The 21,878-nt window shown below is 46.5% G+C and overlaps 12 protein-coding genes across 12 annotated transcripts; 6 read left to right on the forward strand and 6 right to left on the reverse strand.

Annotated features, from left to right (window-relative positions):
• Positions 1-222: 222 nt before the first annotated feature.
• On the reverse strand, positions 223-1,393 carry BX661DRAFT_183255 (uncharacterized protein). The gene has a single exon (XM_051536189.1). It carries the CDS (start codon positions 1,030-1,032, stop codon positions 247-249), a length of 786 nt encoding a protein of 261 aa, XP_051391177.1. The 5' UTR covers positions 1,033-1,393; the 3' UTR covers positions 223-246.
• A 17-nt stretch (positions 1,394-1,410) lies between these two features.
• BX661DRAFT_224862 (Sec61beta family-domain-containing protein) lies at positions 1,411-2,330 on the forward strand (the record flags this gene model as incomplete). The annotated part of the gene is made up of 3 exons (XM_051538918.1): positions 1,411-1,652; positions 1,913-1,974; positions 2,121-2,330. Coding segments are annotated over exons 1-3 (273 nt in total), but the record flags the coding sequence as incomplete, so codon positions are not given.
• On the reverse strand, positions 2,121-3,205 carry BX661DRAFT_183260 (tRNA intron endonuclease). Its single transcript, XM_051536190.1, has 4 exons — positions 2,861-3,205; positions 2,762-2,831; positions 2,530-2,653; positions 2,121-2,506 (listed from the first exon to the last, which is right to left on the reverse strand). Exons 1-4 carry the CDS (start codon positions 3,119-3,121, stop codon positions 2,464-2,466), a joined length of 498 nt encoding a protein of 165 aa, XP_051391179.1. The 5' UTR covers positions 3,122-3,205; the 3' UTR covers positions 2,121-2,463.
• Positions 3,206-3,317: 112 nt separating this feature from the next.
• Positions 3,318-4,905, forward strand: BX661DRAFT_183261 (surface antigen-domain-containing protein). Its single transcript, XM_051536191.1, has one exon. The coding sequence runs from the start codon at positions 3,388-3,390 to the stop codon at positions 4,846-4,848; it is 1,461 nt and encodes a 486-aa protein (XP_051391180.1). The 5' UTR covers positions 3,318-3,387; the 3' UTR covers positions 4,849-4,905.
• Positions 4,906-4,915: 10 nt separating this feature from the next.
• BX661DRAFT_183262 (uncharacterized protein) lies at positions 4,916-5,762 on the reverse strand. The gene has a single exon (XM_051536192.1). It carries the CDS (start codon positions 5,632-5,634, stop codon positions 4,945-4,947), a length of 690 nt encoding a protein of 229 aa, XP_051391181.1. The 5' UTR covers positions 5,635-5,762; the 3' UTR covers positions 4,916-4,944.
• Positions 5,763-7,507: 1,745 nt separating this feature from the next.
• On the forward strand, positions 7,508-8,428 carry BX661DRAFT_29381 (uncharacterized protein). The gene has a single exon (XM_051539035.1). The coding sequence runs from the start codon at positions 7,693-7,695 to the stop codon at positions 8,125-8,127; it is 435 nt and encodes a 144-aa protein (XP_051391182.1). The 5' UTR covers positions 7,508-7,692; the 3' UTR covers positions 8,128-8,428.
• Positions 8,429-9,605: 1,177 nt separating this feature from the next.
• On the forward strand, positions 9,606-13,290 carry BX661DRAFT_171368 (uncharacterized protein; the record flags this gene model as incomplete). The annotated part of the gene is made up of 5 exons (XM_051533697.1): positions 9,606-9,652; positions 10,014-10,117; positions 10,461-10,826; positions 11,647-12,050; positions 12,628-13,290. 5 exons carry the CDS (start codon positions 9,606-9,608, stop codon positions 13,288-13,290), a joined length of 1,584 nt encoding a protein of 527 aa, XP_051391183.1.
• Positions 13,291-13,418: 128 nt separating this feature from the next.
• Positions 13,419-16,646, reverse strand: BX661DRAFT_198722 (Alpha/Beta hydrolase protein; the record flags this gene model as incomplete). The annotated part of the gene is made up of 7 exons (XM_051538256.1): positions 13,419-14,313; positions 14,349-14,366; positions 15,149-15,176; positions 15,245-15,456; positions 15,492-16,101; positions 16,236-16,554; positions 16,602-16,646. The coding sequence occupies 7 exons, from the start codon at positions 16,644-16,646 to the stop codon at positions 13,419-13,421; spliced, it is 2,127 nt and encodes a 708-aa protein (XP_051391184.1).
• Positions 16,647-17,086: 440 nt separating this feature from the next.
• On the reverse strand, positions 17,087-17,815 carry BX661DRAFT_205724 (uncharacterized protein). The gene has a single exon (XM_051538599.1). It carries the CDS (start codon positions 17,646-17,648, stop codon positions 17,184-17,186), a length of 465 nt encoding a protein of 154 aa, XP_051391185.1. The 5' UTR covers positions 17,649-17,815; the 3' UTR covers positions 17,087-17,183.
• Positions 17,816-19,569: 1,754 nt separating this feature from the next.
• Positions 19,570-20,118, forward strand: BX661DRAFT_183272 (uncharacterized protein). The gene has a single exon (XM_051536193.1). The coding sequence runs from the start codon at positions 19,652-19,654 to the stop codon at positions 20,057-20,059; it is 408 nt and encodes a 135-aa protein (XP_051391186.1). The 5' UTR covers positions 19,570-19,651; the 3' UTR covers positions 20,060-20,118.
• Positions 20,119-20,120: 2 nt separating this feature from the next.
• BX661DRAFT_198725 (uncharacterized protein) lies at positions 20,121-20,983 on the reverse strand (the record flags this gene model as incomplete). The annotated part of the gene is made up of 4 exons (XM_051538257.1): positions 20,121-20,185; positions 20,220-20,310; positions 20,373-20,578; positions 20,638-20,983. The coding sequence occupies 4 exons, from the start codon at positions 20,981-20,983 to the stop codon at positions 20,121-20,123; spliced, it is 708 nt and encodes a 235-aa protein (XP_051391187.1).
• A 278-nt stretch (positions 20,984-21,261) lies between these two features.
• On the forward strand, positions 21,262-21,878 carry BX661DRAFT_183273 (mitochondrial outer membrane translocase complex, subunit Tom22). The gene has a single exon (XM_051536194.1). The coding sequence runs from the start codon at positions 21,353-21,355 to the stop codon at positions 21,821-21,823; it is 471 nt and encodes a 156-aa protein (XP_051391188.1). The 5' UTR covers positions 21,262-21,352; the 3' UTR covers positions 21,824-21,878.

Genomic DNA, 21,878 nt, shown 5'->3' on the forward strand with positions numbered 1-21,878 from the left:
GAAGCCCATCGGCGGCAACATTATTGCACACGCGTCGACTACGCGTCTGTCGCTGCGCAAAGGCCGTGGTGAGACGCGCGTGGTCAAGATCTACGACTCGCCGTGTCTGCCCGAGTCCGAGGCCATGTTTGCGATTACAGGCCAGGGAATCGCTGATGCCAAGGACTAAACAACTTCCGTCCATCCATCTCTTTATCTTTCTTTTCGTCTTTGTTTTTTCACTAATGTCATTTTTTAACTCAACTGTCAGCTTGGTTCTGCCAAGGGCACTGCCAGCGCAGTAAATCTGCCGGACGCATCGTTTTGGCTTGCCATGCGACCGAGCGAAAACTGCGGCATGTATACAGTGCGAAAGCTCGCACTCGCATTCCCCGAGCTGCAGTGCCTTAGCCGGCCATCCATAAACAGTGCGCTTCCGGCATTCATCACGGCATAAAACGCATCCAGGGCACTTGGCGGGTTGTCATACACACCGGGGCGATCCGAATCAGGAAACGGATCAACCAGCACGGTGCCATTGCCTTCATGAACGTCATCCAGCGGAGTCCACACGCTAACCATTGGATGGCAGCGCTCCTCCAGCGAAAAGTACAAGATATCTTGATGCCAGGCAAACTCCGCTCCTGTGCCGCCAGGTGGCTTGACAATGTACTGGTCGTTGAGTAAAAACGCCCGCTGTCCCAAGGGTCTCTTCTCCCTTGGTACTAGCAATTGCTGAGCGCAATGGCCGAATTTGTCCAGCGTGCAGGTGGCGGATAGGGGCGAGAGATTGTTGCGCAGGGCGGTGTAGGCATAGCGGGTGGTGCGGGTCTCTGGGGTGATTTCTGTGGTGTCAAAGTAGCCGCAGCCCAGGGGCTCGATCACACAACCCCAGTGGGTGACTATGTCCCCATGCTCGTAGCAATGGTTGACTAGAGTTTGGGCTTCGGATTTGTAGCTTTCGATCTCTTGTGGTGTGAGAAAACCATGGATGATCAGGTAGCCATGGCGGTGGTAGAAGGCGATTTGCTCATGCGTCAGCATCTGAACCATGAAGAAAAAACAAAGTTTTTATTTAAATTTTGGCACTGGATGTGATGAGGGGATGAGAATTGAAGAAAATGCAAGCAAAAGAATGCGCTGTATGTCGCGGGGGACCTTGTGAAAAAAAACAATAATTCCAGACCGAGAAATAAAAAGGAACTTCGTTTGTCTCTCACGAGGAAGGGGGAAGCCTGTCCTTTTTTGGGCATCGAATTTAATTAGGAGAAGCTAAAACGGTTCGATTTAAGTGTTTGCGGTCTGCGATTGGCTGAGTCTGCTTGAAAAAACAACGGGGGGTGCAAGACGAAGAAAAGAAAGAGCGAGAGCGAGAGAGCAAGTAAAAAATCCAGCTTGTTATGTTCTTTTTTTTATCTTTCTTGCCTTTCCTTTTTTCTGTTGCTCATTCATTTCTACATTAACACGCGTCCTGTTTTTTTAATACTTTTTATTCTTGTTTTATTAATACTCACCCACTTATTCTTGTCTGTTCAAAGTCTAGAAAATAAGCACCAACAAAAGGAGGAATAGCCACAGCAGCGTCGCGTCGTAATATCTCGTACAGCACGCTCTCAAAAATAACAAAAACCCACATACATACACACACACGTCCACAGAAAACTTATACAATGGTAACGTCTATTATGAACAAAAACGCGGCTGTTGTTTTAAAATTAAGTCTGGGATGAGAATGAGGCTGAGATGACAATTATTTTTGCTGAATTTGAAATTCCGGGTTCTTTTTCTGCTTCAGACAGGGGGCGTTGAAGCGAAAAAGTAGAGCATTGCTTTGAGATTATTTTTTTGACCACCGCACAGTAACTAAAAAAAACTTATTTTTTGTTGCGCTCGTTGTCTACTGTACTTTTCTTGTCAATGCGTTTTTTTGTAGGCTGAACCATCTGCTGTCAAGAAGGGGCCCATTGCCGCTGGCGATGGCCCTCGTCACCTTCGGTAAGAACCAAGTGCAACATAAATGGCAAAAAAAGATAGAGACGTATGATTTCATTCACAGTGACAGAGTGACATGCAAATTGATATTTGATATTTGATATTGATAATGTATCTTTTTTTGACGTTTTGATTATAAAAAATTGTAGTGCTCGTCGTGGCGGATCATCCGCCTCTGGCCGCGGTGGAGCCAACAGCCGGCAAGTTTCTCGGGCAACCGGTAGCACGCAGACGATGATGAGGCTTTACTCAGATGACGCCCCCGGACTCAAAGTTGATCCCGTTGTGGTCCTGGTTCTCAGCCTGGTGTTCATTGCCTCTGTGTTTTTGCTCCACATTTACGGCAAGCTGACCAGCACAAAGAACTAAATTTTATTTCACTTTCTTTCTTTCTCTCATACACACTCTCAAGAATCTGTTTTTTTTTCTTTGGGAGAGCCATTTTTTATATTATGAATCAAAGTACTGTTTATTCTTTTTTATTTATTATTTTTAACCGATCGCAGACCAGTTCATGGTTATGTGAGTGAATTTGCTGGTGTCGGGTTCCAAGAAGACAGCAGGCGGATCTTCTTCACGGCCGTTCCCAAACGACCAAGCGTAATAAGTTCACGCGGCGTAATTGAAACGCCGTGGTCTACCAGAGTGACAGCGTGGCTCGAATGGTACCGCATAGGCTCGCCTAACAAAAATAAATAAAAAGTTTTTTGTTATCAGTATAACAACAACAAAATGATCAATAAAACATTGAATAAATTCTAGAAACACCATGTTAATGAGCTTATTTTACCTGGGTATAGCAGATAGTCAGCGCCGTATTTCAGGCCACGAGTTAAATAATAACCGCGACTATGGAGGTCCTTGAACAGTTCGAATAAGATGTGATCACGGGCAGACTTTGGCCACAGCAATGAGTGGTCAGCGGAGGATTATGAATGGCGTTGAGTTCTAGTAAATAGGCGGTTTCTTCGGGGAGCAGAATCAGTGGGAGACCAAAGTAGCCATTTTGGTGCGGGTTGCTCGGATGACAGCCCTCCAGGGCACCGACAAGGCGATGGTCCCTGCGCAGCCGCATTACGGTATCGGCGTCGAACACAAGTATTTGGCCGTTGTCCGACCACTTGACATTATATGGTGCATCCTGCTGCATTCAATCTATGTATTTTTGTGTATATTTGAGGTGTACAAAGAGTGGAAATAATAAGTTGGATAAAATTAATACAGAGTGAAGGAGTGAAAGGGAGGTTTTGAGAAATATTTTTTTTTTTGGAACCAGCTGAAAATAAAAAATAAAAAACTGATCGACTTTTTTGATTTCAACCTTTTTCTTCATTTTTTGCTCTTTCTTTTTTTTATAATTTGTATTATCAATTAGAAAATAAATTCAAACTGACACTTTAAATCAAACGTTTTAAAATGTCAGCCTACACAGAGCCCAGCACCAATGCTGACACTGACGCTGGGTTTTCGGCGCGCAGCATCCTCAGCGAAGCGTTTGCTTCCCCTGCGCCGCGCCAGGCACCACCACCGCAGCCACAGCCACAGCCACAACTAAAGTCACAGCCACAGTCACAGCCAAAGTTGCAGCCGCAGCAGCGCACAGTGGACGTCAGCAAGCACAGCTCCCATGTCAGCAAATTTTCGATCTCCGGAGTATCTCGCATCCGGCCCGGGTTCCTCAGCGACCTCCTCCAGCCAGTCTTCGCAGCACAAACAATTAAGCAGACAGTCGACGAGACCCGCGAAGCAGCCGGCAAGCTACACGCCTTGGGCATAGCCAAAGCCGTCGCCGTTGAGGTTGACCAAGCAGACAATGGCCTGCACGTGCATTTCCATTGTGAGGATGGCAGCCGGTATATTATCAAAACTGGCGTTGATGTCGGGGACAACGAGGGTACGGCGAGTATCACCGGGCGGCTCAACAATATCTGGGGCGGCGGCGAGACGCTTGAGGCAAATTATGCGCGCGGAAACCGCACACAGGCGGCAATGCAGGCGACGCTGAGTGTGCCGGTGGCGGCGGATCCGCGGAAACGCATGGATCTGGCAGCCACACAGGTGACGCTAAGCGGCCGACCCTACAGTGCGCATGATGAGCTAAGGCGCACATGGACGGCTGCATACCGCGAGAACCGCCCTGAGGGCATTCATGAGCTGCTGTATGCCTTGAGCTGGCGCAATATCTGCGCGCTAGGCGCCAATGCTTCGCCGACATTGAGGGAGGACGCCGGCCATTCGCTCAAGTCATCCGTGGCGTACAATTTTACGCGCGACTCGCGCGATTCGCCGACGGTGCCGACCACTGGGTCGTATGTGCGTGTGGGGTCGGAGGCGGCCGGAATTGGCGGCGACGTGCGGTTTGTGCGCTCGCTGGCTGAAGCCCAGACAAATCGCGATTTGGGCCGTGGCTTTGTCCTCAGCAGTGGCATCCAGGGAGGGCTGCTGTGGGGCGGCGGGGCGCGCACGTATGTTTCGGATCGGTTTTTCTTGGGCGGCAGCACCAGCGTCCGCGGCTTTGAGCATCGCGGGATTGGGCCGCATGATGGCCAGGACAGCATTGGCGGAGATGCCTTTTATGCGCTGGGCCTGAGCTTGCTGACCCCGTTGCCCTGGGTAAAGACGGACGCGCTGAGGGGGCATTTGTGGGCCAATGCTGGCCAATGCGCCCTGCTGGATGCCCGCGGCTTGGGCAATCCTGAGAAAACCGGCGAGGTGCACCGCTTCTTGACGTCGCCGTCGGCGTCGGTTGGGTTCGGCCTGGTGTACCGTCACAGCATGGTGCGTGTCGAGCTCTCCTGCTGCCTACCCATTGTGGCCACAGCAACCGACCGACCCAACCCTGGCCTGCACTTTGGCCTGGGTCTCCAATTCCTCTAAAACCCTTCACCCTCCTTTTGGTTTTAAAAAAACATTATTATTATTATTATTATTATTATTATTATTATTGGAATCCAATGTTTAGAAGAAACCTTTTTATTTGTGTTTGCGCTTGTACTCTGCAGGGCTCTCGTAGTCGCCCTCCTTGAGTCCCCAAATTCCGCGCTTATTCTTCTTAGCTGTAGCCTCCAAGTTCTCCAGCAAGGCCTTCTCGCCATCATACTGGGCATTCCCACCTCTATAAAGCGTACCCAACCCCTGAGCGAGCATCACATGGGCGGCATTCTTCTTAAAAACATACATTTCCCTATACGTAACCGTCGCCACCAGCCTGCCATACTGGTCCTTCGCCAGTGGCTTAATACTAACTCTCTTTCCAAGAATCTGACCAGCCAAGTAATCCTTCGCCTCCTTAGACAATGGCTGAGCAGGTTTTCCGAAGTGCGAAACCTCGGGAGCATCCATAGCTGATAGTCTCACGGATATGGTGTAGTTTGAAATTCCACGTTGCTTTTTGGGTGTTTCTGCGAGCCATTGGAGGATGGGCGTGTGGTAGACGCGGATTGTGTCGCCGTCAGAGACATCGAGCACGACGCCATAGAATTTGCGGTGGGACTTTACTACGCTGTCGGGGATGTCTGCGCTGGTTTGGTAGCGGCTGAACATTTTGTAGATTCCAAAGCTTATGCCGCCTGCTATGCCGATGTAGAGTGCTGTTTTTGTGTAGATATGGAGTTTCTGAGTGAAGGAGAGTGAGTCGGAGGGGTTGTTTCTATTATTTGACATGAAGAATAGAAAGAAAAGAACGAGAGAAGTAAATAAAAAACAATAACAATTTGTGGTGGTGTCGTTCCTGGTGGTGGATAAGGCACAAAGAAAGAAAGAAAAAACAAAAAAAATCAGCTGGATAAAAATAGACTACAATCCGGAAAAGTAAAAAAAAACTGTTCACAACTCGAGATTAATGTAAATTATCTTTTTCCACGTGAACATGTTTCTTTTTTGGGGAAAATGCTTCTTGATTCATTGAGTTTTGGAAGAAAAAATCACTTTTGTTTTGTTTGCAGTCTGCCTCGTCTCACTTGGGATTGGTGAAAGTAAGTATTTTATAAAACTGATGTTTGATTCGTCGCTGCACAGTCAAAAAAAGTGAGGTGTGGCCAATTGCTTAGCCGGATTCGTCGATTTTGTTTATTATTATTTGGAGTAGTCCTGAATCTCGACTTTTTGCAGCAGCAGTCGTCCCCCATCCTTCGTTGGGCCTAGAACCTGTGACCTGGAGAACAGTAACAATGGAAATCCTTAAATGAAAATAATATTACAATGGTGGTGATCCTCATTTAAGGCAAGTGTAGAGTTGCATTCCCGATAGATAGATGGATGGATGGATGGATGGATGGATATGGCGAAATGCCCGGATGCTTGTGCTATAACCACACGCACGCACGCACTCTATTCATTCCATTTAATTATATTTATTCCATTTGTGATTTATTTATTTAAAAAAGTTTTTCATATAATTGCTTTAATCAGTATACATGGCACTTGCTATCTATATTTTGCAATTTTGTAATTTGAATGGTCATTTGTCAACCACCCCCCTTCATTCTCGAATGCATCATTGTATACGTCCGATATATTATGCGACTTGTAAGCCATTTGGATGCATAATACAGTCCCAAAAAACATTAAAAATAAATTCGATAATGGAAAAGAGACACTACAGGTGGGAGCTGAGTGAGGGAAGAGCAAGACAAGCAGGGATATGCAGCGCCATGCAGAACAAATGTTCGCTAAACATTCCAAATAAAATTTTACTTTAAAAGGAAATACAGGTTTTTTAATATAAAAACCGAGTGAATGAAATAAATAATAATTTGTGAAAGATAGAAAGAAAGAAAGAAAGAAAAGGCTAGCAAAAAAAACATAAACTAAAGCGTAAAAGATGTAGTCTGCGTGTAATGAGGGAGGATGCGTGCGCGCAAGTTGTTACAAGTGGGGCAAAAAGCTCAATGAGTAGAGTGCTCTTTGGCCACTAATACAAAAACAGAGAGTAATAAAAAAAGAGAAAAAAAGAGAAAAAAGAAAAGGCATCCTCCTCAATCTACATACCGCCGTTCATCATGCTGTTCCCGTCGTTTCCCGGCTGGCGGCCCTGGCTAATACTCGCAGCGCCAGCGAGCATGGCAGCCAGCCCGCTGGATGTCTGCGAATGGCTGTGCGCGTTGGACTGCTGAGAAAGCCCGGACTCCAGCTCGTGGATGCGTGCGTTCTGGCTCTGGAGAATCTGCTGCAGATGCCTGATGTAGTCAACCGACTTTTTCAGAATGATGCCCTTGTTCGGCTTGGTGTTGGCATCAATCATGGCCTCGGAAGCATATTGCTGAGCTCCTGGATGCGGTCGTTGATATTGTCGCGTCTCCGTCTCTCGACCGCGTTGTGGCTCTCCCTGCGACGACGGCGCTTCTCGTAGCTGACAATCGCCCTATTCTCGGAAGAATGAGTAAATAAATGAAAAGAAATAGGCAATTAGTGCATGATGATGGAAATGATGGCGAACTGTGCTGTGCCACAGAAGAATGCAAGCAAGCTGCATTTAAAAGGAGGTGCGGAAAAACATTGAGGATGGAAGACACACGCAATATACAAAAAAATGGGAACAGCAACTTTTACAATTGTTGTCTGTACTTACGATTTCTGGGATGTGTCACCGTCGTCGTTCTCCATCAGCGACATCAGGGCCTGGTTTTGGGGCGACATGCCGTCGGCGTTAGACCCGCTGAACTGCTGCGCGTTGAATGACGAGGGATCCAGGGCCGAGTTGATGCTCTGCTGCTGGACCAAATGACTGTCAAACCATTTGTGGTTGGCGGCAGAGACATGCTCTGGAAGGCTGGGCTCTGGGGTGCAGGGCTGGTGCTGAAGGCGTGCATCCTCAGCATGTGGTTGGCATTGACGTGCTGGCTACCAAGCATCGGGATGTTGGTCGGCATGGCGGCCGACGCCATCGAGGCCACCAGGGTGTTCTGCTGGAAGCTGCCCAGCGGCGAGACGTCGTGGAGCTCGTCCTGCACCGGCGAAAATAGCTCCGTCTGCTGGCTAGGAGAGCCTAGGTGCGTGCGGAAGAAGTTTGCTGCTGGTGTTGCTGCTGCTGGCCAAATTGCTGCTGCTGCAGCTGCTGAAAGCTGTTGGCAATGTTGCCGCGCTCGTAGTCAAAGGAGGCGGCGGAACCGCCAAAGCCTTGCTGGTTGCTGTTGCCAAAGCCCGAATTGCGGTTGATGTTGATGGGCGCGGTTCCCGGGTTGTCGTTCATTGCTGCGCTGGTATGGATGACTGGGGAGCCAAATGAATAGCCGTAGTTGTTTCTGAGAGACGACGAGTCGGGGTTGATTTGAAGCTGTGAAAAGCCAGAAAGCTGAGATGAAGTGTTCAGGTGCTGTTGTGCGAGACTCTGTAAAAGCGTCGGGTCAATAGTGGTGCTCAGCTGCTCGCTGCTCATAGTAGTTTGAGGATATAAATAATCAGGCAAATATAGAAACAAAAAACACCCTTAATAGTTATTGTCACTCTAGACTATTCGAAGTGAAGTAAGTGTATGCTTTGTGTCACAAGCGAGTATATAGAGAGGGTGTGTGTTTGTAAATAAAATATAGTTGCACGCTAAAATACAAAAGATGATTGACGGGCAAAAAAATAAGTGTGAGAAAGCAAGTGTAAAACCAAGTTGGAGTGAGAGAGAGCACGAGGGCAGTTGGAAAAATAGAAAAATTAATAAATAAAAAAGTGCGCGAGGAGCGTGAGTGGGTTATATATGTGCCAGTGTGTCGATGCGATAGCTTGGCAGGTTGAACAAAGCTTAATAAATAAATGAGTGAAAAAGCTAAAAAGGGAGTGAGTAGTAGTAATATAAAAAATATTTGGTGGGTGAGAAACAAAAAGAAAAAGAAAAAAGATTTGGAGAGGAAAGTGAGTGCTTGGCGAGAAGGAGAGGGGGTGGCCGCAATTGCTGCCTACAAATAGTGGGCACTGAATTGCCAGAGCAGCCGCGCCTCCCCCTCCCCCAGGGTTGGTTACCGGAAATGGGTTGAAAACCCACCCCTTCCCAATTCGCCGTCGCTTTCTTTTTCTTCCTTTTTTCTTCGCCTCTGCCGAAAGCGAAATCCTTTTTTCCTGCTGTGCGCGCGATTGGCTGGGTCAGCATTTTAAAATTTTGCTCTTTCTCCAAGCCATCTGAAAAAGAAAAGCAAAAAAATCTGCGCAGCATCCCATTGGCCCTCCGCCAGCCTGAGCCTGAGCCTGAAGCCTGAGCCTGATGTTGAGATTGAGATTGGCGCATCAGCATCGGCGCCAAAATCAGCTCAACTCAGCTCTTCATTTTTCTTTTTCTCTAAATACTCCCCTCCCAATTAATTTTGGCTCTACGCGCGCGCTATATTCGACTGTACACAACATAATATTTTTAAAAGGACGCTACTGTGGTTTTAAAGTCTTGGTTCTTTTTGCGCATTCTCTTTTTATTTTTTATTTTTTTGAATTTTATCTTATAGCCTTTTAGTAATAAAGCGGAAATATTCCTTTGTCCGTTATTTCAAAATTGCTTTGTTTACCACCAGTCGACTGCGCAGCTTTGGAAAAAAAATTACGGCATCTTCGACATTCCTACACACATCCCCCTTTTTAATTCCTTTTACTTTATTTATTAGTTTATGCGACGTTCGCTCTCAATAGATTCAAACACCACCCCCGATATTAAACGAATGCGACACGAAACAGACAAAGCACAGCTTTACGACCGCCAGCTAAGGTACAGCAACTGAATTACAAAGTGCAATTCACATTGTGGCTACTTTCTTTGGCCCCTCATTTTTGTTAGTTTTTTTTGTTTGTCCGGCAACTCGTGCCGTTCAGGATAATGAAATAATATTTTATTTCCAGTGTCGGCAATGCCCACATCCCGCAGTCGCGCCGCCGCAGCGCAAGTGGGCTTGCAAGTTGCCGCTTCCCCTCCCCTCACTCCCCCGCACTCACTTCAATCCGGCAAAGTCACTGCCTTTTTTATGCCACCCGCGTTGTTAAAGGAAAAATGGAGCCTTCCGCCACTAATATTTTCCGCGTTGTCTCTCTGTAAATCCGATTTTTTTGCCGAACTTCTTTTTTTGCTGTAGACTCTGGCACGAAAGTGGCCAAGCGGCACTGGAAACCGCTCGCGTATGCGTATTTGGATCGTCTGCGCTGGCATCTGAATCGCTCAAGAATCTTGTTTTGCCAGGTACGTAGCACAAGCAATGCACAATCGCACTTATGACAGTTCATGTCGCTCTCAGAATGGCGATCAGTAAACGGAATGGAGCAGAGCAGAGGCAAGGGGATGATGGCTGCTGCGCCATGTACTCCTTGCTTCAGCTCGACGCAGGAGCAAGCAAAAGCAGCACACTATTACATAAAATGCGCAGGTGCCTGCTTCTGCTGCCCTGTCCACCCACTCGACACCAGCCTGTTTCTATGTAGTTGAAGATACCCGGGCCCAATGGCACGGTGATCACTCCGCTCTCCGTCAATAGCTACGCCAATCCTTGAGTCTCTAAGCAATGTGTTTTTTGTTTTATGTGTAGGGATTGGCGAGTTTTCTGTGGTCGACGATGCCGTCGTTGGCGAGCAGGACACACTGACAAACTTTTTTGTCCAGTCCAGCGATATGGGCAAGCTGCGCGCGAAATGCATTGTCAGCGGTCTGAGCGAGCTGAACCCTGATGTCAGAGGTGCATCGATAATCAGGGCGCCGGCAGAAGTCCTTGCATCGTGTGAGCCCAGCGACATGGAGCTTGTGTCCAGAGCGTCACTCGTGATTGCCTGCGGGCTGCCCGAGGCTGTTGTTCACGATCTTGGTCTGCGCTGCTGGCAGCAGGGCACTCCTCTGCTTGTGGCCACCGCCGCTGGATTCATGGCCTCGGTACGCACGGTCGTTTCTGAACATGCAGGTAAGTTTTATTATATTCTACTTTATTTTCGGGTTTCATTATTTCTGTGTCACGCTTTCATATTGTCATGAGGTCAAGTCTAGACGTAGGCAATTTCAAAGACAGCACTGCACAATCCGCTGGATCGTGACTGCTGTCTTTGACTTCCTGCCTACGCTAGCCCCCAAGCCTTGGCGCTCGTGGGCAATATTTAATTTTCGAAATAATATTGGCTTGCAACAAATTCAGACGAACGCCCCCCCCCATTTCTTCGTTGCATTTGTTTTTCTTGTTTTATTTCTTCAATTTGTCCTGCTGACAGTCAGGGAGGTTTTATTCTCCGCAAGATATGTGTTGAACGTGCCCATTTCCGCACCAGAAAACGGCAATTACGGTATCACCGTACATTCCACGTGCATTCAATTACATGGAGTATATCGCAACTTGTATATTCATTCATTTATTGTTGCTTTCCAACCCGTGGGCAAAATGCTACAATGATAAAATACCTCGCCAGCTTTTATACTTATTTTCTGTTTTTTGCTGGCAAGTGTTTACTGCCTGTTGACAGGCACATGCCAATTATCCGCTCCGACTTTTGTCTTTCCTTAAAGACTATGCAGTCACAGAGTACGCCATTTTCTCCACAGCTTTGCTCATTTAGTCATTGTTGGCCAAGACGAGCGACAGGATATAGCAAATCTGACTGCCATTATTGCTGCAAAGCGCGCCCATTGTTCCCTCCCCTCCCTTATTTATTTTCAAATGCTCTGCGTGCTAAATAAAAATGGGCATCACTTGACACTGCTTCTACCATATATCTACCAATATAGTTGTCGAGTCACATGCCGAAATCAAACAAGACTTGCGTCTTACTGCGCCGTTCCCCGCGCTTCTGAGTTTGCCAATACCATCGATTTGAGCACGCTCGATCCTACTGACCTCGGCCATGTCCCTTTCGTCGTGATCATCATTAAGGCCCTGCAAAAGTGGGCTGCAGACAAAAACCTGGCGCTTGGCGTCGACCCCATTGAGATTCCCTTCAGGCAGCTGGCCGACATCCGCAACATTGTCATTGGAATGGCACCCTGCTCGGATGAAGAGAACTTTGTCGAGGCCAGCAAGAACGTCAACGCCAACTGCGGTGCATGCGAGATTCCTTTCGAGGTCGCCCAGATCCTCAGTGACCCTGCGGCCGCCGAGCCGAAATCAAATGGCATGGCAGATGATGCTGCCGACTTAAAGGTAAGACCAACAAGAGCACATGATTTATTGAACTGATTTTAAACATTTGCACTTGTATTCTATATTTGTCATATCACCATTTATGCATGCACATCCCCCTTTTTAATTTAATTGTGCAGCGCTGTTACTTCGTTTTGCCCTATTCTTTTTTGTTGCTGCGGCAAGGGTCACGCCTGCTCCCTTTGTTGACATATATATGCACATTGAAAACAATGCTGCTTTGCTTGTTTCTCGACCACATGAACGTTGATGTTATTTTTTGTTGGTATTTGAAATGTGTTGTTAATTTTTTTACTGTCGTTTGTGTCGCTCGTCAGCTGGCGCTATCGTCTGTTACTTTTTGTTTTATGCCAGCGACATTTATCTATTGTGCCTTATGAAACCACTTTTTTGCATTGGCGTACTCGCTACTGCGCTCAGATATTTTGATTGTTGTCAGTTGTGTAAAATTTTGATTCCCCTACTTTTTTTAATTTGTGAATCCTCACTCGTAGAAAGAGCAAGAGCGGACAATGATGACAAGTTTTGGCTTCTTACAAGGGCGCTCCGCCGCTATATCGAATCCGACTATGCCAAGGGGATGCTGCCATTGAGCGGCACAATCCCCGACATGAAGGCCGACACCAAAGGGTACATCGCCCTGCAACGCGTGTACAAGCAGCGGGCGGACGAGGACAAGGCCGAACTGGCCAAGCACATACGTGATGTTTTGCAGGCCGCCAATCTGCCCGAGTGCTTTATCACACAGGGCGAGGTTGACACGTACTGCAAGAACGCCAGGCGGCTGCGGCTGCTGCGCTTCACCCCACTACACACCGAGATTAAATCTGGCCCTGCAAGCACTGAAGGCATTGCGTACTCGGAGGCACTCTTCCACTACGTACTTTTCCGGGGCTCGGCAGCATTCTATGCTGCACACGCAAGGTACCCGGGTGCTGTGTCCAGCGACAGCAACGCTGATATTGACATTGCCGAGTTGGTGCACAGCGACGCCATGGAGTTGGAGACAATATCCAACGGTCTGCTGGCCTTGTGGGGGATTGCCGATCAGGCGGTTCCTAAGGGACTATCTGCGGAGTTTGCGCGCTCGGGTCACGACGAGTTGCACAACGTTGCATCGATGGCCGGGGGCGTGATCGCTCAGGAGGCCATCAAGCTCATTACCCACCAGTACGTGCCAGCCAACAACTTGTGCATTATCGATGGCGCTAGTGGGAAGATCCACGTCACCAAGGTCTAAGCTGACACTTTAAATCAGGGGTGCTGTCATGTTCCTCACCTCTTTTTTGCATTTCATAATTTTGCATACATTATATTTTTATAACAATAGAATGAGTTTTTATTCATTATACAAGCAAAACAATGCAGTTACGCAGAGTTACTAGAAACCGTTGATCTGGTCGACAACCTTGAACAGCGATCGTTGCCAATGTTGTAGTAATCCAGCACGATGTAGTTGGGCACGCGGTCACCCCACGTATTCCTGCAGCTATCTACATGTTTCAGAAGCGACTCGAGCGAATTGTAGCCCTGCTCCTTAATCTGCCAGGCACTCAGCGGAGAGTCAATATTGGTTTTACCAATGGTCAGCCGGTTATACACGAAATGGTTAACGACCAGCAAGTCACGCGGTACCCCATCTCTGGGTCTCTCCTGATCACACCCGAACTGGCTCACAGGACTAATATTTGCATACGGGATCTCCATCATGTACTCCCATTCGGGCAAAATATAAGGCACCCTTTCAGTATCCGCCTTGTTGTCAATAAACACGACCAGTCTCTGGTCGCGCTCAATCATTTCGGCCAAAGTCGGCCATTCATACGCGGCTTTCTCTGGCTTTGGGGCAAACGAGGGAACAAAAGCGTACCTCTCCAACTGCGCAGCGACAAAACTAGGCACAATCTCCTCAGCTTTAAACTCTCCGACGTTCTCAATAATAAAAGTAACCACTTCTCTCGGATTATCCTCCATAAATCTGGCAAATACCTTGAGTGTATCCTCCAGTGGTCCTTTATCCAAGACACTACACATACCATGGCATAGGTGCACGGCAGAAGGCGACGACGAGATGGAAAACGTGGTTTGGAACCATTGCAGGGTTTGTGCCCAGATGGAGTTTCCTTGCGGGATGGGGCGGGCAATATCGAGCATGAATGCTCGGATACCTTGGTCGAGCTGTTGTTGGATTGTTTTCTCCTGGTTGGTGGCTAGGATAATAGTGGCTGGTGCGTAGGAGTAGGAGTTGTGCGTGCTGGCGTAGCTCACTTGATTAAAGGGACGAGAGCAGAGGGAGACGTGGCCATTGCAGGCATCCTGTGCGCTGACTAGTGCTGAAAATAAGAGTAGATAAATGGTCTATAAAGCGTTGTTTTTGGTTAAATGACTGTACAGCGCATATTAGTATTCAGAACTGAGTGAAATAATAAATAATAAAAAATATATTTTTGTATGACATAGAGAGAGAGATACAGTGATTCTTACCTTCATATTACGCGATATATAAATAGTAGTAATATTGAATATACGTTAATAAAAAGTGAAAGTAAAAGAAGAATTTTTTTTCAAAAAATGGATATAAAAAACAATATATATTTTTTAAACAGGCTTTTTTAGTTTTAAAAATGAATTAAAGCCCTCACCTCTTTCCTTTTCAGCGTCTTTAGGACTACTGTTTTGTATTCATTTGTATTAACATAAATCCCAGCGCGTGGTCTAATTGCTGTTAAACTATAAAGACCACATTTTCTTTAACATTTACTTACTGACAGCATGGTCATCATATTTGTACCGTCCATTTTGAATTTCTTATTTTTTCTTCCATATTTTTTTGCACGCATTGAATTATTGATGCCGGTAGGATCATTGGACACATGCAAAAGGCAAAGTTCAAGCCAAGCCAAGTTAATTATGTTTAAAATATGTCAATACCACTTACCAATGACCATCACGCTTTCATGACTCCCTCATTGTTCAATCCTCAGACACAGGCGTATCACGTGGGAAACAAAGAGCACATCAATTAAAAGTATCCCCATCAATTAAATAAAAAAGAAGAGAAACCGACAAAAAATTAATAGAAGGGCTTGCTTTCCAACCAGCGGTTAATCATATCCAGCGAGTTCTCTGGCTGATCATACGGCACCATATGTCCGGCGCCAAACACGCGCACAAACGAAAAATTTTAAACGTACGTGCCTCACCAGCAGCCTTACCATCCACAACCCAGTCGCTGTCAGCCTCCCGGCCAAACCCATCCTTGCCAGTCCACTCGAGGGCCTCGGACCACGCCTTGTTGCCATACCAGTTGCAAATAAAGTCAGCGTCGCCGGCATAGATAAGGACACGGATTCCAGCCTCGAGCAGTGGTGGAATCTCATACACATAGGGCTTCATCCAGTCGCCGCTCAGGGTAAATCCAGTGTACACTTTTGTGAGCACGCCTCAAACTTGCTGACGTCAGAACCCAGCTCCTGCTGCACAGCGGGTGTGTTGAGGTAGGCGTCAATGTCGGCCATAATGGGGTAGCAAAGGTTGCCGCCCTCGCAGGGAATGCGCACGTCATAGGGGTTGGCTCCGGAGCGCTGGTAGGTCATCAGCATCTGGTTGCAGTACATCTCGGCAGGATAGCATGCCAGCGCGTTCTTCCACTTGTAGCAGGCATTGATGAGCCGAGCGCATGTGTCGTAAGTGCTGTCCATCTTGTCGCACTCGTCCTGGCGCAGCACAGGCTCGTATGTCGAATTGCACGCCATTTGCGAGTAATACTTGTACTGGATCAACGGGTCGGTGAGCCCATTTCCAATTCCAATGGACGTAAGCGGCAGCACGCGCTTCTCCCTCTCGCTGACAGACAGCTGGTTCAGGGCCATTTTGCCGGAGAAATCCAAGTTGGCCTCGTGAATGGCCTTGGCCGTAGCCGGGACGTAATGTCCACCGTAGGACTCGCCAAATACATGGAGCTCGCTCTTGGCGTACTCGGGGAACGAATGGTAGAAGAGCTGCAAAAAGTTGTAAACGTCCTTTCCGGCCTCCATCGAGTTAAACACTCCTTGCCATACGAGTAACCGACATTAAGGGGCTGGTCCAAAAGATAACATGGGCCTTGTCATTCCAGCCATACACATTAGACGAGGACCTTCCCACCCTTGTCAACACGACAAGGGCCTAATTCCATCAACAGACCCGTGAATGAACTGCACCCGGGCCCGCCATTCATCCACAGGACAATCGGCGCATCCTCTCGCTTGGCGTTGCGTGCCTCAAAGAACCAGAAGAAAAAATGACGGTCCTCATCCGTGTCCAAATATCCACTGTACTGTGTGGTGTTGGTTTCGCAGAGCTTGGGCTGCTTGATGCGCAGCTGGTAGTTGGGAAGAGCTGACATGCTCTCGATGCGGGTCCATTTTGAGTCGCTGAGCAGGCTGCTGGTCGCGTTGCGTGCTGCCGAAAAGTCGGTGCTAGGCGACACGTGGTGGAGCTCGGGGTGCGCAATAAAGGCGTGCTGCGCTGGTGAGGCAGCAGCGATGGTGGCTAGAATGAGTCCGGCACGGCAAACAACCTGGCGGTGGAGCCAGGGCCGGAGAAGAACTTCATGGGTAAAAGACTAGAAAAATAAAAAATTAGGTGCTTTGAGTTGTGAATTGTTAGTAAGGTAAATATGAATTGGGCGAAATAAAAACAAATAGAACTGAGAAACGTTTGCATTAAAAGCAAAGGCAAAGGCAAATCGAGGCACTGCTTTTGCGTTTTATTTTAATTTATTTTTTTGCGTGCGTCATGTCTACCTGAAGACCCTGTTCCCACAAAACAGACTTGGCTGCAAAATTGCCAATAAAAATGCAAATACAAGCGCACATGCGATGCAATGCCATGCCATCCCATGTGTGCTTGCTTTTTCATGTGACTTCATCGGTCTTTCTGCCGCTACTCCCGCTGTTTCTCACGCTGATGCGAGCAAACTTGATAGGCTAGACCGGACAACCGGCTTCAGCCATTGGCTCGCGCATTAACAACCTAAGGGCTGAGTTTAAAACAAATACAAGAAGCATTATATATAATGAAAACTTGACAAAACAAAAAGAGATAAAAAAGAATATAAATAAAAGAAAAGGGCATATTCAAAAACAGGGCTCAGATGGGCAGTGCATTCGTTGTGTCGAACCCATGGTGGCTCTGCACACCAGATCCGCCGAGCATAGATATCGTCACCTTGGACTGCTTCTTAACAGCAGCCACAAGATAGCAAGCTGCAGCAATCGTCACAGTCACCGCGCCAATCGCCAGAATACCCCCGCCCTTGGCCAACGACGACCACATAATAATGGCAAAGACCAAGTAAGCGACAAACCGCCACCAATGGTTCTTGAGCCCGCCAAAGGCCCGGTCAAACGAAGGCCCTGTCGGACACAGTTTGAGCAAGAATGGAATTTCAATGAGAATGCAAATTGCTCCGAACACAATTGCCAGAATCGAGTATATGGGGTGCGCAATTAAGGTTACCACGCCTAGGACTATGAGAAGCACGCCCGACAAGAGTGCGCACCACTGTCCATAGAGACTGAAATTGCCCGTTTTTAGTTCTTCAACAAAGCCCATTTTATGCTGTTCAGTCAATAATGTGTCGAATTTAGTACAAGTAATAAACGAATAAATGAATGCAATTAAAGTGAAATAAAAGGAAAAAGGATAATGCAGAAAGGAAAGGTAAATATATTCTTTATCAGGGTTTTGGCAAATGCAGACTTTACTAAAGAACTCTTGCGTTATTAAAAAAATATTTTTTGGAGGAAAAAAAAGGTGGTGCGAGAGGCGCCTTTTTTTCTCATGCAGAAAATATAAACGAGGTAATTTAATTAGTTTTTTGAAAGTAGATTCATCTCAAGCAGTAAATACAAAAAGTAAATATTTGGGGTCAACTTTTCTATGTGGGAGACAACATGTATTATGTTGGGCACATATTTCATTTATAGGCAATGCCATCAGTTGCCCTTTTCTTTGTGAGTACAAATGCTACAAAGAAAAGGGCAAAACAACATTTATTTCTCTTTTCCTAGATTTTAGAAAATATAAACTTATTATACTTATGAAATACACTCAACATATTAAGCTGGCAGTCAATGTTTTAATTTATTTTTTGTGCGCTTTTGCACCCTTAACCAGCAGACATGGCTTTGTTAAATTGTGGACGTTAAATTTGTATGCTGTCAAATCCCACAGAGCAGACGCATTCCAGTCAGCATTATTTTTATTTTACAATGTTGGAAAAATGAAAATTTGGCTATATAATCTGCTGCTCATTCTCCTCATTTCATTCCAATTTTTCACTCCAATCTTCGCTCCATATACCACATATTCACCTACACTACTCAAGCTACTATTATTATTATCTCTAACAACAGCATATATTCTACCGTCAATATGAATGCAGCAATCAGGACAGGTAATAACAGCGACCTTATATTGACAGTCCATCTACTAGCATGGAAAAAATTTGACCCGAAAAAGGAATTTACCGGTTACGAAATTACAGTAACTATCGATTCTGGTGCCAATGTCAAAGAACTATGCAAGAAAATTGAAAATGAAACAGGATACCCAGCAATACCCAAAATATATGCTTACCAGGAGATATGACCAATCCGCTGAATACGACCGATAAATTGAAAAATAGTTCAAAAATGGCCCGAAATCTGTGCTGTGCATAAAGAAGAATGTAGAAAGTATGGAACTCCGTCTGAATTGCCCACCTATAGAATATCGAGATTTTATAATTGTCAGCCAATACAATCAAAAGATGATTCAGCAGACATGAATTAGTTGTTGCACATAAATCGCTTTAAGGTGCGCTTGACTATTGTTGAAGTACCCTTTAATTTAATGGCTGAACAGCCAGTGTCTACTAAAATTCCTGATGCAAAGGCCGGCAGCGGAGTTTGAGGCGAGTTTCACATTCGTATATTTTATTTAGATTTTTTGTAGTTTACTATTTCATTATATATATGGTGTCCAACACACATTCCAAGCCACTATCTTCCCTTTCAAGCATCAAGATCGCCCTCATGTCTGCTATACACATTTCTGTTATTGCTGGCCAACATCAAGGAACAATATTATATTCATGGCGCTGCCCACACAGTGCTGCCCCCTTTTGTAGTTCCTAATGTAATTCTTGATACATAAAAATATATTAATTTAGACCCACATTTTTCTAGAGCGTTACAATATAAACATTTTAAAAACAATTCACATATTCGCATACCATTGATTGGGTGCAATATTGTTCATTTTACCATTCCCCATCGTCCATTGTCAATAGGGGTTGTCACTCGTGTAGCACGCTTGTCGTGCTTGTACCCAAAAATTTTTTCTCTTGACGTGCTCGCACCACAGATCCACTGCCCGAATCGCAAGGTTAATCGCCAATCCCTAAAAAATTAGGCCGATTATATTTGGGGTGCGAGCAGAAGGATCACACCACGGATGACTTTAAAAGAGTGCGCTTGCACCCAGCACCAACAAATCATGTGTGCATTGTTTTTCGCTTTCTTTTTATTCTCTCCTTTATTTAAAATTTGGCTAAAGCGAATTCACGACCCGAAATGTTCAGCAGTATTTTCGCGCTTCCTGCCGGCGGTCTGGCCAAGTTCATCTGGCTCTCAGCAGCCTTCTCCGTCTTCAACACGGTACAGTGTCTTTTGGCACCCTTGGGTATGACACGCCGTATTTACTCACGGCAGCCCGAGCAAGTGACCCCCCTGACTTCGCATGTCTTTGCCGCATGGACAGCCCTATCAGCCGTGCTGCGCTACCAGTGCGCGTTCAATATGGGTAATGAGCTTGTTTACGATATGACCTTTTGGTCGTATGTTATTGCGGGCACGCATTTTGTCTCGGAGATTGTTGTTTTCAAGAGCGTCAAGTTCCCAGGGCCTGTTATTAGCACCTTTTGCGTTGCTGTGACGTGCATTCTGTGGATGATCAAGGACCGCGATGTTTACATTCATTAGGGCTGATGTTTTGTTTAATGTTTTTCTATTTATAATGAATTGATAGTAACAAAAAGCATGTTTATTTTTTGGATTTCTTGTCCTTCTTGTCCTTGGACTTCTTGTCCTTGGGCTTTTGTCCTTGGACTTCTTGGACTTCTTATCCTTCTTATCCTTAGACTTGTCTCGGACTTGGACTTGGTCTCGGACTTGGACTTGGACTTTTCCTTCTTTTCCTTTGATGACTTGCTCTTCTTCTTCGGCACCTCATCCTCGCTTCGCTGTCGCTGTCACTCTCGCTGTCGCTATCCTCAGCCTTGCGCTTCAGCTCAACCGGTGTAGGAGCAGCAGCAGTGGCAGAGGGAGGCGTCGCAGTCAAAGCCTCAATAACCTTCTCCGCCCTCTCTACAATATCCTCCGAAGCTCCCTCTCTAATCTCCTCCTCCGGCTTTGCCTCCGTCTTCGGCTCAGCCTCACCATCTGTAACCTTCTTAGTCGCCACCCGCTTCATGCTCCGAATCTCGCCCTTCGTCATCCTAACTCCCACCACCCCAATGATCTTATTCCTCAAAGCCCTGAGTTCATCCGTATTGGCAGACATCGGATGCAGACAAGTCTGGCATTATCCACCATGGTTTTCTTCAGACCATCGCCGGCCGCAGCAAAGTATTGGAGAGCGGAGGGGAAGAGTGGGGGGGATTTTGGTGTCTGAGTAGATGTGACGGAGAAGCCAGAGTTGCTTGGCTTTGTTAAATTTCCACGACCCACGGTCTTGCACCCATTGGTTAAGGTATTGGTGGGCTGCTTGGAGGGTTTCGTCAGAGCCTTCGCGCTGAACACGCTCTTTTCCTTGTTGATATCCCGGATCTCTGCGGTGGTCTTGCGCTTTTGTGGTTTGGCCACACGGCTGGTGGATTGCTGTTCGTTGTCGCTAGAGCCTGACATTCCTATTTGTAAAGTATAAAATATAAGGAAATAGGGTGGGTGTGCTTTTTTGTTTGTTTGTATAAAAAAAGTGAATTGACGTAGAAGCAAAGAAGTTAAAAAATGTAGGCAATAGAAAAACAACATAACAAAAACATGGATCAATTTTTACGAAGGAAAAAAATATACATGGTGATCGAGTGATCGCGAATCAATATTCCTGCTGTGAGAGATAAAAAAAACTAATGGCGGGTGAGGTGCGACAGAAATTACGATCAGCTTCCTTTTTTTTCCTCACCTATGATTTCTCTCTTTTTAATCAACTCTACATCTTTTTTGTATATCTAATTTTGCCAACCCTACCCACCTTTATTTTTAAATTCAAACAAAATGGTCAAATTAGTAGAGATTGAGGAAGAATCCGTGTACGACGGAGATTCGCAGTACACCACAGACTCTGAGCTTGAGAGCCTCGCCAACCAAAGCGAAAAGGACTATGACTCGGAGTTTGACGAAGAGGATGAGGACGACTACCTGGAGGAATCCTTCTTGGAAAGAATCGCAGCACTCAAAGACATTGTCCCGGTCGAACAGAGACGCGTGATCTCAAGCACGGTCAGCAGCATTGGCAGATGGGGCGGCATGGGTATCAGTGTTGTGGGCAAATTGGGCTGGATCTTTACTACCAGCGCGTTGCTTGTGGTGTTCCCCTTGGCCATTGAGTCGGATAGAGAGAAGATGATGCAGCAGTGGGAGGCTGAGCAGGGTATGCAAGGCCAGATGAATGCGCCGCCGGCTGCCGCCCTTCCTGGTATGCCGGGAGCCGTGGCACCTGGATTGGCGCCCGGTCTGGCTGCCTGAGAGGGAAAAGCACCTTAGTTTCTCTTGGTTTATATAATCCAACAAAAAATAAATA

Source organism: Kickxella alabastrina, assembly GCF_025024165.1.
Source record: "Kickxella alabastrina strain RSA 675 chromosome Unknown BX661scaffold_13, whole genome shotgun sequence".
Taxonomy (NCBI): Eukaryota; Fungi; Kickxellomycota; class Kickxellomycetes; order Kickxellales; family Kickxellaceae; genus Kickxella; species Kickxella alabastrina.

Excerpts from the sequence above, each read along its gene's own strand:
- BX661DRAFT_183255 (XM_051536189.1), bottom strand. The coding sequence starts at position 1,032 with ATGGTTCAGATGCTGACGCATGAGCAAATCGCCTTCTACCACCGCCAT.
- BX661DRAFT_183260 (XM_051536190.1), bottom strand. The coding sequence starts at position 3,121 with ATGCAGCAGGATGCACCATATAATGTCAAGTGGTCGGACAACGGCCAA. Across the intron at positions 2,832-2,860 it reads GCTGTGGCCAAAGTCTGCCC|GACCTCCATAGTCGCGGTTA; the intron begins GTGATCACATCT and ends GAACTGTTCAAG. Across the intron at positions 2,654-2,761 it reads TGACTATCTGCTATACCCAG|GCGAGCCTATGCGGTACCAT; the intron begins GTAAAATAAGCT and ends TATTTTTGTTAG.
- BX661DRAFT_183261 (XM_051536191.1), top strand. The coding sequence starts at position 3,388 with ATGTCAGCCTACACAGAGCCCAGCACCAATGCTGACACTGACGCTGGG.
- BX661DRAFT_183262 (XM_051536192.1), bottom strand. The coding sequence starts at position 5,634 with ATGTCAAATAATAGAAACAACCCCTCCGACTCACTCTCCTTCACTCAG.
- BX661DRAFT_29381 (XM_051539035.1), top strand. The coding sequence starts at position 7,693 with ATGACTGTCAAACCATTTGTGGTTGGCGGCAGAGACATGCTCTGGAAG.
- BX661DRAFT_205724 (XM_051538599.1), bottom strand. The coding sequence starts at position 17,648 with ATGGGCTTTGTTGAAGAACTAAAAACGGGCAATTTCAGTCTCTATGGA.
- BX661DRAFT_183272 (XM_051536193.1), top strand. The coding sequence starts at position 19,652 with ATGTTCAGCAGTATTTTCGCGCTTCCTGCCGGCGGTCTGGCCAAGTTC.
- BX661DRAFT_183273 (XM_051536194.1), top strand. The coding sequence starts at position 21,353 with ATGGTCAAATTAGTAGAGATTGAGGAAGAATCCGTGTACGACGGAGAT.